This window comes from Pteronotus mesoamericanus, unplaced genomic scaffold, assembly GCF_021234165.1.
Source record: "Pteronotus mesoamericanus isolate MK-2021 breed Mesoamerican mustached bat unplaced genomic scaffold, CSHL_Meso_final contig_169, whole genome shotgun sequence".
In the NCBI taxonomy this organism is placed as follows: domain Eukaryota; kingdom Metazoa; phylum Chordata; class Mammalia; order Chiroptera; family Mormoopidae; genus Pteronotus; species Pteronotus mesoamericanus.
The window spans coordinates 12825767-12839864 of NW_026555068.1; the positions used below are offsets into that span (position 1 = coordinate 12825767).

General features: G+C 40.1%; 1 protein-coding gene across 1 annotated transcript in view; it reads left to right on the forward strand.

The window, feature by feature from the left end:
- Window positions 1-9140, forward strand: part of GSR (glutathione-disulfide reductase) — a 34858-nt gene extending 25718 nt beyond the window's left edge. The window contains exons 8-13 of the mRNA XM_054566069.1: window positions 88-174; window positions 1213-1371; window positions 3467-3578; window positions 5140-5271; window positions 6078-6211; window positions 8209-9140. Coding sequence (XP_054422044.1) covers window positions 88-174; window positions 1213-1371; window positions 3467-3578; window positions 5140-5271; window positions 6078-6211; window positions 8209-8358 — 774 coding nt within the window. The 3' untranslated portion in view covers window positions 8359-9140. The remainder of the gene's footprint in view (window positions 1-87; window positions 175-1212; window positions 1372-3466; window positions 3579-5139; window positions 5272-6077; window positions 6212-8208) is intronic.
- Window positions 9141-14098: the final 4958 nt, after the last annotated feature.

Here is a 14098-nt window from a genome sequence, read left to right on the forward strand (position 1 = left end):
ATTTCCCCGCCAGATGTGTAGCATATCTTCATTCAAGGCCTTTTCCTTTCCTACCACCATCCCTCTGCTGCCTCTGTTTATATACAGGTGCTTAGAAATTTTGATTCATTAATCAGTTCCAACTGCACTGAAGAGCTGGAGAACGCTGGCGTAGAGGTCCTGAAGTACTCGCAGGTAAGGCCGGCCCAGGGCGCACCTACAGCCCTTAGCTGTCTCTCGGACGTGAGTCACGCTTCATGCCTTTGGCCTCACCCTATTAGTGTTATATATACAAGCTCTTTGCCTACCCGCATCAATTTATTCTTTTCTAGAGTACTACCAATTCTTTTCTTTATTCTAAGCTGCTATATCTTTCGTAACATATTACCGAAGTCAAGGTATAAAATATTAGAAATCTGGTAGTTGACTTTAGTTAGAACTAAAACTTTAATTTTTGTGCTTAGATGCCTTAATGAACATCCTTATTTTTCAGGAAATATTATGGAGTCTGTTTTTAAAGCACACTCTTTTGGGATTTGCAGATGGAAGGAATTACAGAGTGCTTTACTGTTCAGGGAATCACCTAAACTTTAGAATTTTCCTGGAGCATTAGCCTCTTAAAAGTGATTCTTTTTCCCGACAGTTCTGCCCTTTCACCGTAGGCGGTATCGCATATAACAATAAATGTGAATATGCTTTGTGAATGTGAAAGTACTAGATTGGCGGTGGTGTCAGCATCAGAATCATCTGGGACCTTCACTAAACCGCACGTGGGGTCCATTCTCCTGACCTAATTCTTACCACCCCACCCCCTGCCACATTCTGGTTCAAAATCTCCAGGGAGAAGCAACAACTGTACAGTATGAAAAGTTTCTTAGTGACACTTTTCATCTTCCTTATACTCCAGTTGCACTCTGCTTAGACTTATGAGTTAAAATCTTAACACAGGTTTTAAAGGCGCAGTTTAGGGTACTTTGTTTTAAGCTGCAGCAATACGAGGGTGATGGGAGCTGCCATTCCTGGCCATTGGCTGGATGATTTGGGGCAACTGCGAAAGTCTTGGCTCCCAGGAGTGCTAGTGTTGGTGGCTTTGGGGCAGATGTAAATGTGCCAGCGCGTAAGGTTCATGTGTAGGATTCAGTGGGGATTTTTTAAATATTAGGAATTTTAGTTTCCTGTTTGCTTTCCTTTCTTCCTCCTTCCCCCACAATTAACACATTTATTTGCCAATAGGTCAAGGAGGTTAAAAAGACTTCCTCTGGCTTGGAGCTCTGCATCCTTACTTCAGTTCCTGGTAGGAAACCCACCTTTGTCACGTTGCAAGGTGTTGACTGCCTGCTCTGGGCCATTGGACGGGACCCAAATTCGAGAGGCCTGAATTTAAACAAAGTGGTAAGCTGCGTTAGTCTGCCCAAAACATTCTTAAATCTCTTAGTTGCCCTGTGTTCCCCCCAGCCCACCCAGATCCCCCAAAGTTTGGTGGGTTCCATTGGATTTTTTTCCTCTATTCCTTGCATCCAGTTTGTATCAAATCCTCCTACTGCTTCTTTGAACTTAAAAGATTTTCTCTTTTGTGTCATTACCCGGGATCAGGTTCCTGCCACCTCTAATCTAGAATGTCTAGCAGTTTCCTAACTAGCCTCCTGCTTACAGATTTCCTTTTACTATTCTTGCATTTTAAAGCCCTGCCGCATTCCTTATTGTCCGCAGCTCTCCCCAAATAGCCGGGTGTGTAAGTCGTCCGGACGTTGTGGCGCTTGGGAATGGGAATAGATGTGAAGCTGGCCTACCAGTGTTATCACTAGCTTTTTTCTTTGTGCTCTTAAGTTTCGAAGGAAAGTCAAATAGAGTAGCTCGGGGCATGGGTCCCAGAGTTTGATCCAATTTTGAACCTTAGTTCTATTACTTACCAGTTGCATGGCCTTACAAGGCAAGTAGCATAATTACTTTTAAGTTGAATTGCTTCCTATGAATATGGGAATAATAATAGTGCTTGCCTCCTTGAGTTATAAAGAAGAGTAAATGAGAAAGTACATGCAAAGTAATTCACTAAGATCCCAGCGTATAGTATGGGATCTTACTAACTTAATAAATATTAACCAGCTGCTGTTGATGGTTATGATGACGGTGATTTTTTTTGAAGTGCTATACTACTCTACCAGTAATAATAGATACTTTATATGCTTGAAGTTTATGCATTTGATGGACCCTCTGGAGAAGCATATAATATTTTGATTTATGTTCTAATATTACAGTCTGTTACAGAGTCCTTTTTCCATTTTTACTTTTTAGCATTAAAAAATAAAATATTCAAAGAGATATTTTACTTGTTTTTAAGCTTATTGTTCAACGAAATTTAGTAAAACTATTTTCACAGTAACAAAACCAGTCATTCAGCTTTTTACCCTTCAAGAGATATTTTGCCTTTGTACAGATATAGGCATTAACAGGTCCAGTTTTCAACTATATTTGCTGAATTTTTTTAAAAAGAGGCAAAGTTTTTAATCTCATTTGCTGTTAAGATATGTTTTGTAATGCAGGTTGAATGACGCCTATGTGCAGGCTTTGTCAACATGTTGCTAACCTAACTGAATCTTGCCAACAACTCGGAGGTGTAAGGATGAGAAACCGGGAGCACAGAGCTAATACATAACTCGGGGCTAGGAACTCTGTGGAGCTGGCGGGTATTTGTGTTACTTGCCAATGCATTCGCAATGACTAGGTTAATGCGTCATTAGTACTAGAAGTTCAAATGTTTGTTGATAAATAGGTGGTTATACAAGGTGTCAGCTACTAAATGGCAGAGCGGGGACTTGACCCAGCTCTGTCTGGCTTCAAAGGTAATGTACTCTTACCCGCTAAGCTTCCTACTTCCTACTTCTCTTGCCTCTCTGCGTCTCACACGGGAGTATATACAGGTGGGATCTAGAAAGCCACAACAAGATAGGCATGACACATTTTAGAGCAAAAAGTCAACTCGATATATGGGGAAGAAGTTTTGTTTTAAGGAAACAGCAGTATCTTTTAGGGTACAGTGCAAAATTTGCTTGAATTTTAAAGATAAAATGGTAAGGTTCAAACAAATCCGGGTTTGCTGACTGTTTTGGGCTGCGACCCTCCAAGTATGAGTTAGTGTCCTTCAGGAGGAGAAGTGGAAAAGCACGTCCTAAACGGATTACATGGGGATAGCAAATACCGCATCTGATAGTTGAGTGATTCCTTTTCATTTTGCCTGGCCAGTTGAGATGTACATTGCAAAGTCAAATCCTGTTAAACGGCCTCAAAACTGATAAAATATTTCCCTTTTAAATTAAGTAGAAGCAATGGTGTTGCCAGTTTGCTAAGATTTTTTCACCTTGTGGTTGAGCCCTGTGGTTCTTAGAAATTCAGGCCAAAGAGGTGCCTGAAATGAGGTAGACCCAGAGATTTGATCTTCCATTTTTGTAGATAGGCCAACTGTTTACATGGTGTCCCTTCATAATTTTAGGGGATTCAGACTGATGACAAAGGTCACATCAATGTAGACGAATTCCAGAATACTAACGTCAAAGGCATCTATGCAGTTGGGGATGTGTGTGGAAAAGCTCTTCTTACTCCAGGTAATGTTTCTTCTTTCCTTGGGTAAGGGAGGCTCTGTGTGTTATAGAAAACCGTGTAGCAGTTCACAGTCAGATCTGCTTCAGCAAATGTAAAAGGATGGGTGTCTTTATGTCATTAAAATGATAAAAATGTGTTGAAACAGACATTGGTTGGGTGCCTAACATTTTCTGAATAATACTTATTTCTACTTTCAAAATGCCTAGTGAGGACTGAAATTTTTATATAAGTGATATAGTCACCCTCTGAAGAATGCTGTAAGTTGGAACCTGAGTTGTATGTGGTTGCCAGTGGCAGGAAGTGGCTTTGGGAAGAAGTAATTTAGCGTGGGATTCTTATGTGATGTTTAGTCTTGATACCACCAAGACTGGCCCTGTCCTCTGAATCCCATACCTCGGCCTGCTTCCTGAGTTAACCGGCACCTTTCCAAGCTCTTTGTCCCGCTTCTGTCTATTATCAACAGCACTCTTTGTGCTTTCACTCCAAACCCCTCCGGGACCTCACCAGCCATTCCAGCGTGGCCCTGGGCTTACCTCAGAATGGAAACTTCCCCAGTTACACACCCGAAACCTTTTAGTATCTCTAGGAAGTTCTCTTAACAGAAAGCAAAATAACAGGTAACATTTCAAAAACTTTAAAACAATCTTAACAGCCCTGGCCAGTGTGGCTCAGTTGGTTGGAGTGCCTTCCTATAAACTGAAAGGTTGTGGGTTTGGTTCCTGGTCAGGGCACATATGAAAGGCAACCAGTCTATATTTCTCTCTCACATACATCGATTTTGCTTTTCCTCCCTTCCCCTCTCTATAAAATCAATAAGCACGTCCTCGGGTGAGGATAAAAAAATAAAAACATAATCTAACAGTTTAAAAGTATGTCCAAGTGAAGAAATTTCTTATGTATCCTATTGATATCTTATTTTGGGGGAGGGGGGACCTGTCAGTTTGAAATCAATAAAATTAATAACTGATGCTTTTACTGAACTTAGGCATTTATTCTAAAAGACTGTTAGGAATAAAAACAGCTGAGGAGAATAAACTTTTATAAAATACAGGAAATAAAATAATTTCAAATAAGTGTTAAAATGTTTGTGTGAACTGAGTACGGTTGTAAAGTAGAACTGAAGATGCTTGAAACTTATATGGTTTGCTCCATAAATATTGTATCAAAAAGCTAATATTCTCATTAGGTAGGTAACTGCCAGATCGATTAGGAACTTGTACCTATGTCTGTCTGTCTGTCTGTCTGTCTTTCTTTCTCTTTCTTTCTTTCCTTCTTTCTCTTTCTTTCTTTCTTTCTTTCTTTCTTTCTTTCTTTCTTTCTTTCTTTCTTTCTTTCTTTCTTTTCTTTTCTTTCTTTCTTTTTCTTTCATAAGCTGCTAGTTTTGAATTCTTAACTAAGGCATTAATATATCTTCCTTATATTGAAGACACCATTATAGATAGTATAATGATGTAAAATTTTGTCAGAGCTAGTATGTAAAACCAGGTGGCTTAATGATTAGAACGGTTGTGCTGTGTTAAAATGAGCAGTAAGTTAACCACTGATTTAAAAATATCTTTGCAGTTGCCATAGCTGCTGGCCGAAAACTCGCGCATAGACTTTTTGAATGCAAAGAAGATTCCAAATTAGACTATGACAACATCCCCACGGTGGTCTTCAGCCACCCCCCTATTGGCACAGTGGGACTCACAGAAGGTAGGTGTTTATAAACAAAGATCAGTTATGGTTTCCTTCCTTCCAGCCCCAGCCTGAAACTAGGTGCCTGTCCGCTGACTAAACCTGTCTCAGCAACCTCCGCCCCCCCCCCCGCCCCGCTTGGCCGCCCCCTGCCGCCATTACAGTCCTTTTTGGTTAGTCTCTTGTTCCAGTTCCGATTTCCTCCCCGACTACTGCCACTTTGAGAACATAATTCCTTTTCTCCTGCAACACATTGCCTATCTCTTTGGCTTTTTTTGGCTTTTTTATTTGCACTCATTTCAAATTTAAAGAAATGTTATGAAAATAGTACAGAGGATCCTCATACCCTTAACATTTTCACTCTGTCATTTTCTTTCTGCACACACACGCGCACACGCGCACACACTCACACACGCCTAAGTATCTATTTCCTAAGAACCAGGCCATCCCTTACAAAAGCACAGTGCAGTTTTCAAATGAGAACATTTAAATTCATACAATATTATCTAAACTTTAGACTTTACTCAAATTTTGCCAGTTATCGCAAAACATGTCATTTTTAACATTTTTTCCTCCCAAGTCCAGCATTCAGTCCAGGATAATGCACTGCATTTAGTTTTTATAACTCTTTGGTATCCTTTATTTTAGAGACAGAATTCCTCAGTGTTTTATCTTTCACGACATCAGCCTTTATTTTGTAGGCTACTGCTCACTGTGGCTTTGTTTGGTATTTGTGATTTGATTAGGTTGTTAAACTTCTTGCTCTCTGATAAGTGGAATTGTTCAGTTTTTTTCATAGATGCTTTTTTTCCTGTACATTATAGACAATGCCATATGTAAATATGGAAAAGAAAATGTGAAGATCTATTCCACTACCTTTACCCCAATGTATCATGCAGTTACCAAAAGGAAAACAAAATGTGTGATGAAAATGGTTTGTGCTAACAAAGAAGAGAAGGTATGGGGAAAACCCAGTAAGCCAAAGAGTGACGTCACGGTTGGCAGGGATGGGGGCATGGTGGTGGGATTGGGAGGGAGGAGACCATGTGGTTAAGCCTTCTCTGATTCTGCTGGTGCAGTCCCACTTTTACCTGTCTTGTCTGTATATTAAGGTTCTTCATACTATTTCATTTAGAAAGAAGGTCCCGCAGCAAACATTAGGGGAAAGGTCGAAACCCACAAAAAGCTCACTGTCATTGACCAGTAGGCCAGAGTAGATTGGAAACTCAGGAATAGTGTTAAGTGTAAGAATTTAATGCCAGATAAATTTAACATAACCAATCACTGAAGCAGAGGAAGTTTAGCCAGTAAAACTGTCTGTTTTGGGTTTAACATTTTGAGAAACTACCCAACAGTTTTCCAGACTGGCTGCCATTTTCCATCCCCCTCAGCCATGCATGAGTGTTCCAGTTTCTCCACACCCCAGACAACACTTGTTGTTGTCTTCTTTCCTCTGTCCACCCGAGTGGATATGAAGTGGTATCTTACTGTGATTTTGGTATGACTAGGAACAGATTTGTTGTTTTTTTTTTTTCAACAGAATGTCTGAAGTCTAGGTTTTGTTTTGGCATTAGATCAGTCTAGTGGGCTTTTCTACAAATTGAATTAAATACTGAAATGCCACTTAGCAGTATGCCTTGGGAACATGCCTTCATGAGGGACAGTGGCTTAATTGAAGATTCAGATGTATTTTTCCAGGTTCTCATCAGAAAGAGCATAGCCTGTATTCGATTCAGTGGCCCCATACTCCAAAGGCCACAGGACATGGTCCCTGGCTCATACGAGTCACCCTCACGAGGGTGGGCAGACGCGGAGACTCAGAGCAAAGAGAAGAAAGGACACGGGTTGGAAGCAAAACGCAGGTCACTGTTTCTTGACCCTGAATGTTCCTCAAGAGCCTAAGCTTTCCAGGGGTTGGATCAGCAGAGCCCCTACTAAATATCAGCTGTTTCTTCATCCCCTTTATCATTCATTTGTTTGATAAACATTACCTGACAGTCTAATAAAACTAATAACCAGGATATGGAGAGAAATGATATGAAGTGCCTGCCATCACCAGAAACTCTGGTGTTGTAAATTCAATTTAGATCATAATACGTACCTAATAATACGGCTCTGTAATGCACATTTACTATATGATTTTTTTGTTTTAAATTGAAGTATACTTTTTTTCATTGTAAAAAGCACAAGATGTAGAATTTACCATCCTAATCACTCTCAAGGGTACCACTCACTAATATTAAGTATATTCTTGATACGTTTTTAAACAAAATATTTTTGTGGCCGAATTGTATATTCTTTAACTTTGTTTTTCAATGGACTGGTTACCCTAAAAGTATTTGCTGAAGATGAACATGAACTCATAGTTTTAAAGTATAGGGAGAAACCTCACTGGAAAATGGGAGTTGGAGCAAATGCCCCTTCACGGCCCTTCCAGCAGTCGCTCACCCAGCGTGTGTGGACTCACTGCCTCCGAAGGGCCGTGGTCGCGCTCGGCCATAGGGATGGAGAGGGGAGCAAAAGCAGACAGGGGCCTTTTCATCTGTGAGGAGATTCGAGTCTTACGGGAAAGATGGACTGCAACTCTCCGGTCCCCAAATAAATAAATAAAATGTTACAGTCCTGATAGAACCATGGGGGAGAAACATTGGTTGTGAGAGTTAAACTTGCCAGGGAAGGAATGCGTAGCTCTCTGAGGAGCAAATGGGCTTTCACCCTGAAAAGAGGAAAGGAAAGCTGTTGGGACAGAGTGAGCAATGTGTGCAAAGACGAGAGCACGGTGAGTACTCAGGGCAGAAGGGAAGCCAGCGAGGCCGAAAGCCTGAGGGAGGGCTGTGTGAGGTGGGCTGTGGAGGGATGTTGAGGGAGGGCCACACAGGACCTCGTAGGCTGTGTCATCAGAGTTGTAAATGTTCTAGAGTTTTTTATCTATTAGGTATCTTTTTCGTTTCCTAGGTGGTTGGGATCCATATGCAAGGAATTGGGTGTGATGAAATGCTGCAGGGTTTTGCTGTTGCAGTAAAAATGGGAGCCACAAAAGCCGACTTTGACAACACGGTTGCCATTCACCCTACCTCTTCGGAAGAACTGGTCACTCTTCGTTGAGAACTCAGAGACTCGTTTCGCTAGCAGCTGGACCAGTAGACCTTCTGGAATGAACCAAATAATCACATTTACTTAAACTGTTTCCACTTAATGTATCTCTTTATTATAATCAGGATTTTCCGAGAGTAGAAATTTTCAGTAAATAATAGAATTTGTTTCTGTAATTGGAAATTTGTTTTGTTATCCAAGATTCATTTTCATTTGATCGCTTCTCACAATAATTAATATTTTGAAGTTTTTTTAATTAACAGCTCTGTGTTAGCTGGTTGTTTTGTTTTTGTTTCAGCCTCATCCCAAGTGTAAAAGTATATGAACTACAATTACATTAATGTACTTGAAGGAATACAGCTTGTCACTTTTTATAGAGGAAGATGACAGCAGCCATTCACATTTAAATAATGCACGTGCACAGAATTTTTGTTGTTGTTTTCAAAGCCAGTACTGTGCTCTTCATATTACAAAGCTGCTTCAAGGATACGACCTTTCTCTAAAGACACGTAACACAAGAGGCCTTTCACCCATATTTTATTCTTTCTTTGAAATGATTAAAAATTACTTGTTGTTTTTATTAGATGAAGTACACCAAACTTGGGAAAGATTTGAGGAGGCTGGTCACGAGAATGAGGGACATTTTAGACATGATTCAAGAAGAAGAGGGACTCATACTTCAAAAGTCCCTTGCTCTGCTAGGAGTTTATAGTTCAATGGAATATTTCAGTTTTTCTATATATTCTTGTCACTTTATTTTTTTCTGAAAACAATTTCCAAAATCTTGAAAATAAAATCACATCCTTTTCTTCTTATAAAATTTGTTGTTATGAATTTATGGGTCACAGTTCATTCTCTAAGAACAGTTTCACATTGGAGGATCAGAGGTCAACAGCAAGCTACCTTAAGAAGGCCTAGAGCCTTATGGAGAAGAAGAGAGAGTTTGCTTTTATAAATAAAGACCAGAGGTGTAAGGAAAGCATTTAGCAAATTTGATGGTTGAGTTGGAAGAACAGTCTAGAAATCACAGGTTTTCTGTCTTTAGTTAACCTTTACCAGCTAGGGAAGTTAAATTTTCCCATGGCTTTCGTTAGTGATGTGGTTCTACTGACTTCTTTCATTAAGCATTCACTGAATGCCTTTCCAGTTGGCGGTGGCCAGGCTTGCTGCACTGACTTCCGCTAAGTCCAGTGTCAATGAAAGAAAGTTACCACGTCAGTAACTAGGTTATGTGATGATTGCAGCGGGAAAGTAGGGTCTAAAAACTTGGACATGGACCAGACTGACACAACCACTCCCCGCTCTCTATGCACCAGCCTGAACAATAGTGGGCTGAGGTTTTGGGCTTCGCACACCTGGCGCATATCTCACGATGCACAAGCTGAGACTTCGGATGTGAGTCCATACAGAAAAGGGGAGGGCCCAGTAGTCACGTCTACTCTAACCATGTAATTTTGTTTTGGTCTCAGGTATCCTTTGCACGGCCTGTATAATAAACTGACATGAAAGGAACCTTTTCCAAGTCGCAGACATTGTCCTCATCAGTCCTCAAATTGGTTCAGCTGTGAGGTAATCGGGCCACAGCCTCCATTACATCAAGCGCTGGGCAAAGTCAGAATATACAGGGCAACACACTGAGCAACATCTGCCATACTGTAGATGCTCAGTAGGTAGTTACTGACGGAAATACATGGTACTTGCTTGCAAGTAACCGTATAGTCTAGAATAAGAGCTAAAGTTCTACACAAATAACTGCAATTCAAAGTAATGTGCTAAGCACAGGGTGACCATATGATGTACTGACTAAAATGGGACACTTGGGAGTGAAAGGGGGCACTATTAATTAATTGGAACAAAGGGCATAAATTTTCACTTCTTCAGAAAAATGAGACTTATTAATCTTAGTTATTAGAGAGGTAGAATTATACAAGTCCAGAGGAGGCAGAAAGTGCCATTTTGCTGGGAACACAGAAGAAAACAGAAAAAAAAGTTACGTAGGATTTGGAATTTGAGGATGGGGAAGGAGAAGGTTAGGGCACGTGGAAGATACAGTGAGATGGAGTGGGACAAAGTGTTCGTGGGAAATGAGTTCATTCAGTGTGGCTGGCCCTTAAGCATGCATGTTTGTTTTGCTGGAAATATCCTTCCCCACTTGTTTACCTGACAATCTGGTTATGTATTGGTGCATAGAAAACTACCTGAAAACTTAAGGGCTTAAAACAGCAACCACTTCATTATATCACACTTTTGTGGGTTAGAATTGAAGCAAAACTCAGTAAGCAAGGATGGCTCTGCCGTTGGTGTTGACAAAGACCATTTGGAAATATTCCCAAAGACCATTTGGGATGGCAGATAGAATGGTCTAGAAAGTCAGAAACAGAGTCATTCATATGTCACACTTAGGCAAGGAAGACTGGACGACTGGCCGCAGCTGAGAATGTCAACCAGAGTGTCTGCATGTGCCCTTTCCAGCATGGTAGTCTCAAGGTAATGGACTTAGATGGAAGTTCAAGGCTCCCAGAGATGGTTCCAAGATTCTTAGGCTGGTGCTGCAAGCCTTATGACCTAATCTCAGAGGTTCTAGAATATCACTTCTGCCACATGTTGTTGTTTAAGCAAGTTGCTAAGGCCAACCTAGATTTAAGCAGAAGCTAGTGAGAATTCGCTGCTCAGTGGGAGGATTAGTAAAGAATTTGTGACCATATTTATTTTTTTAAAGATTTCGTTTATTTTTAGATTGGAAAGGAGGGAGACAAAGAGGGAGAGAAACATCATTGTGAGAGAGGAACATTGATCACACCCCAACTGGGGACCGAACTCACAACCCAGGCATGTGCCTGACCGGTAATCCAACTGGCAACTTTGCTCTGCAAGCTGATGCCCATTCAACTTAGCCACAGCTGTGAGGGTAAAAAATTTGTGTCCGTCTTTAATCACATATACCTGGAAATCTTGTTTTATAAGACTTGACTAAAACCACTTTTATGAAGACTTAATAGTTTTGTATTACATGTTCCTATAACACTTCGTTATATAACAGGTTTACACTACATGTTTACCTTGTGTATGTCATTTTATACTTCATGTCAATAATTTCTGTTCTCTATGTTGAGTTTCACAGTATCATTTCTGTATACTATGCAGCAACTTTGGCTACAGGAGAGCTAAGGTATGTTGCTGTGTGATTTTTTTACACTAATATGTATAATAGAAAAGAGCCAACATTTTTAAACCTTTAAAAATGAGTGGTCAGGATTTTCAAGTCTTCAAACTTTCCTTTCCATGAATCTGATCTGGATGTAGAAGAAGAGCTGTTTTAGGTGAATATAGAAGGTGGTTTCCATTGTGCCCTACTCTGAGAAATATTTTTATTGCCATTCCCCCATATTGTATTGTATTGTATGCCTTACATACAATAATTTAGCATGTTGATTCTTCAGTAAAGATCAGTCAGCATCAATGATTTTTATGTAGTGTATTTTAAGTGCTATTTAGTGTGTTAGGGGACATTGTTAAAAGGTAAAAAGTGTTAGATGGTAGTACTGGGGTTATGTCTAGTTTTTTATATAAATTTTTATGTCCAAAATTCCCCTTTCAAGTTCTCTGTAAGTTGTAGTAGCAGACAGTTGTCTTTTTGACTGTTCAGCATCCAGACTCTTGAGTTTGGGAACTTCCAACCTTATGAACCTTGGGAAGAGACAAAGCCCATGTTCCCACATAGAACCAAAAAACTTTGGATGCATGCTTTTTCAGGCTCCCTTGCAGCTAGAGACAAGGTATATGACATAGCCTTGACCAATCAGATGTACCCACTGCGGACTACTAAGAAACCAGTGATGCAAAGAAATAGAGATAAGAGAATCCATTCTAGTGGCTATGGCAACAACATCAAAGGTCAGCAGCCTCGCAGCAGAACCGGTGCCTCCCATGACAGTTTCTAACCATGGTGACTAGAACTCTGTGGCAGCCATGGTGACCTCCCTGGCCCATTCCTGAGTCATGATTTTGGTCCTCCAGTAACATCATTGCATTCAACGTTATTTCATTATAATGTTGATGGGATGCCACAGGACCTTAATTCTTGTTTATATCAATTAGCCTGTGGTAAAATTGGTTTCATTATACAATATTTTACTCCAAGTTGCAGAACTTGGATGTTGATGGCATTAAGTGAGGACTTACAGTAATTTGGCATAGCAGCCCAAAGTGAGACAGTCCTTTCCATTGCAGGTTATGAACCTCAGCCATAAAGAGTTTAAATACTAGCTCAAGGTCATATGACTAATAGGTGGTGGAGCAGAAGTTCAGGCCAGTTCTGTGTTGCTCAGTGGCCAGTATGTTAACCCTAGCAGAATCAGAGTTATTAAATGGAGGCAATAGCAAATGTTTGCTTTTTTTTTTTTTTTTTAGGAAGTTTGAGAGAGGATGGCAGGGTAGGAGAATAGACTGCCCTAAAATATGCCGATTTTGGCATAAAAATCATCTTGAGCTGAAGGCAATTGAAAAGAAGTAGATAGAAGGGAAACTTTTTGCTTTCCCTCTATTTGCCTAACAGTAGGACATAAATTTGTCCTACTCTCTCTCTAAGAATGACAAAAATTAATCCCTGGAAACAACTTTACTTCCTTATTGTCCCACAGATCGATGTAAAGGCACCTACATAACAAACTTTACTAAATATCCCTTTCTTCTGTTAGTTTTCCCACATATTTGCCTTTGCACAATTTACTACCCTAGAAACTTAAAGTCCTTCTTACTCAAGGTCTTGTCTCTTCTTTAAAAAGTTATTGTTCTTTGTTAAGGTGCTATATAAGCCCAATGTCTAACCATCCCTTTGAATAACATATTATGGTGTATGCCTGTGTGTATGTGTAGTACACAGATTAATGAACTTGTTTGTTTTGCTCTTGTTAATCTTTTTTTAGCTAGTCTAACTACAGGGTCTAATTACAGGATCCCAGCCTCAGAGCCTAAGATGGGTAGAACGAAAAAAGTTTTTGCTACCTTTTGGGATGAATGCTAGAGAAGGAAGTAGGGTCCTGGGAAGCTATTTGCAGTAGAGGCCGTCTGCATCAGAAGGTAGGAGGGAAGTCCCCAAGGAAGGAGAGACCTTCAATGCTAGAGAAATCCAGGGCAGACGATGAGCAAAGTACTTAGTTTAGCTCTTGATCTGTGTGAATGTTGGCTAATTTGCTTTGTCCGCTATTTTGAGAATTTAGGTATTTAGTTAGTTGAGATAGATTGCCAGGTGAGGGGAGCTGAAAGACAGAATTGGATGGCAGAATGAAGGAAATTTATTTACTTCAGTTTTCCTCTTCCAAACAATTACATAATTAAAAAGTTAAAATATAAAATTAAGGCACTACATAGAAAAGAATGAAGTTCTGACACATGCCACAACATGGATGAACCTTGAAAACATTACACAAGTGAGATAAGGAAAACACAAAACAACAAGCACAAGGCCTGTCCAGAAAGTATCCATCCATATACTATGACAACGAGAGGCACTTATTGAAGAAGATACAGTATACAAGAAACATTGTATGTAGGACAATGACACCTCAGTCCCCTTCAAAGGAGGCACCTTGGGGCCTCACAGAGTTCTCCCAGCATCTCTCCCACTGTTCAAAACACTGCAAAATCCTTTGTTGGAATTTCCATCAGCTGCCCTGTCGCATTTTCCTGAATCTCATTGACAATCTGAAATCTCTTCCCTTTCCACGGTGATTTTAGTTTTGGAAAAAGCCAG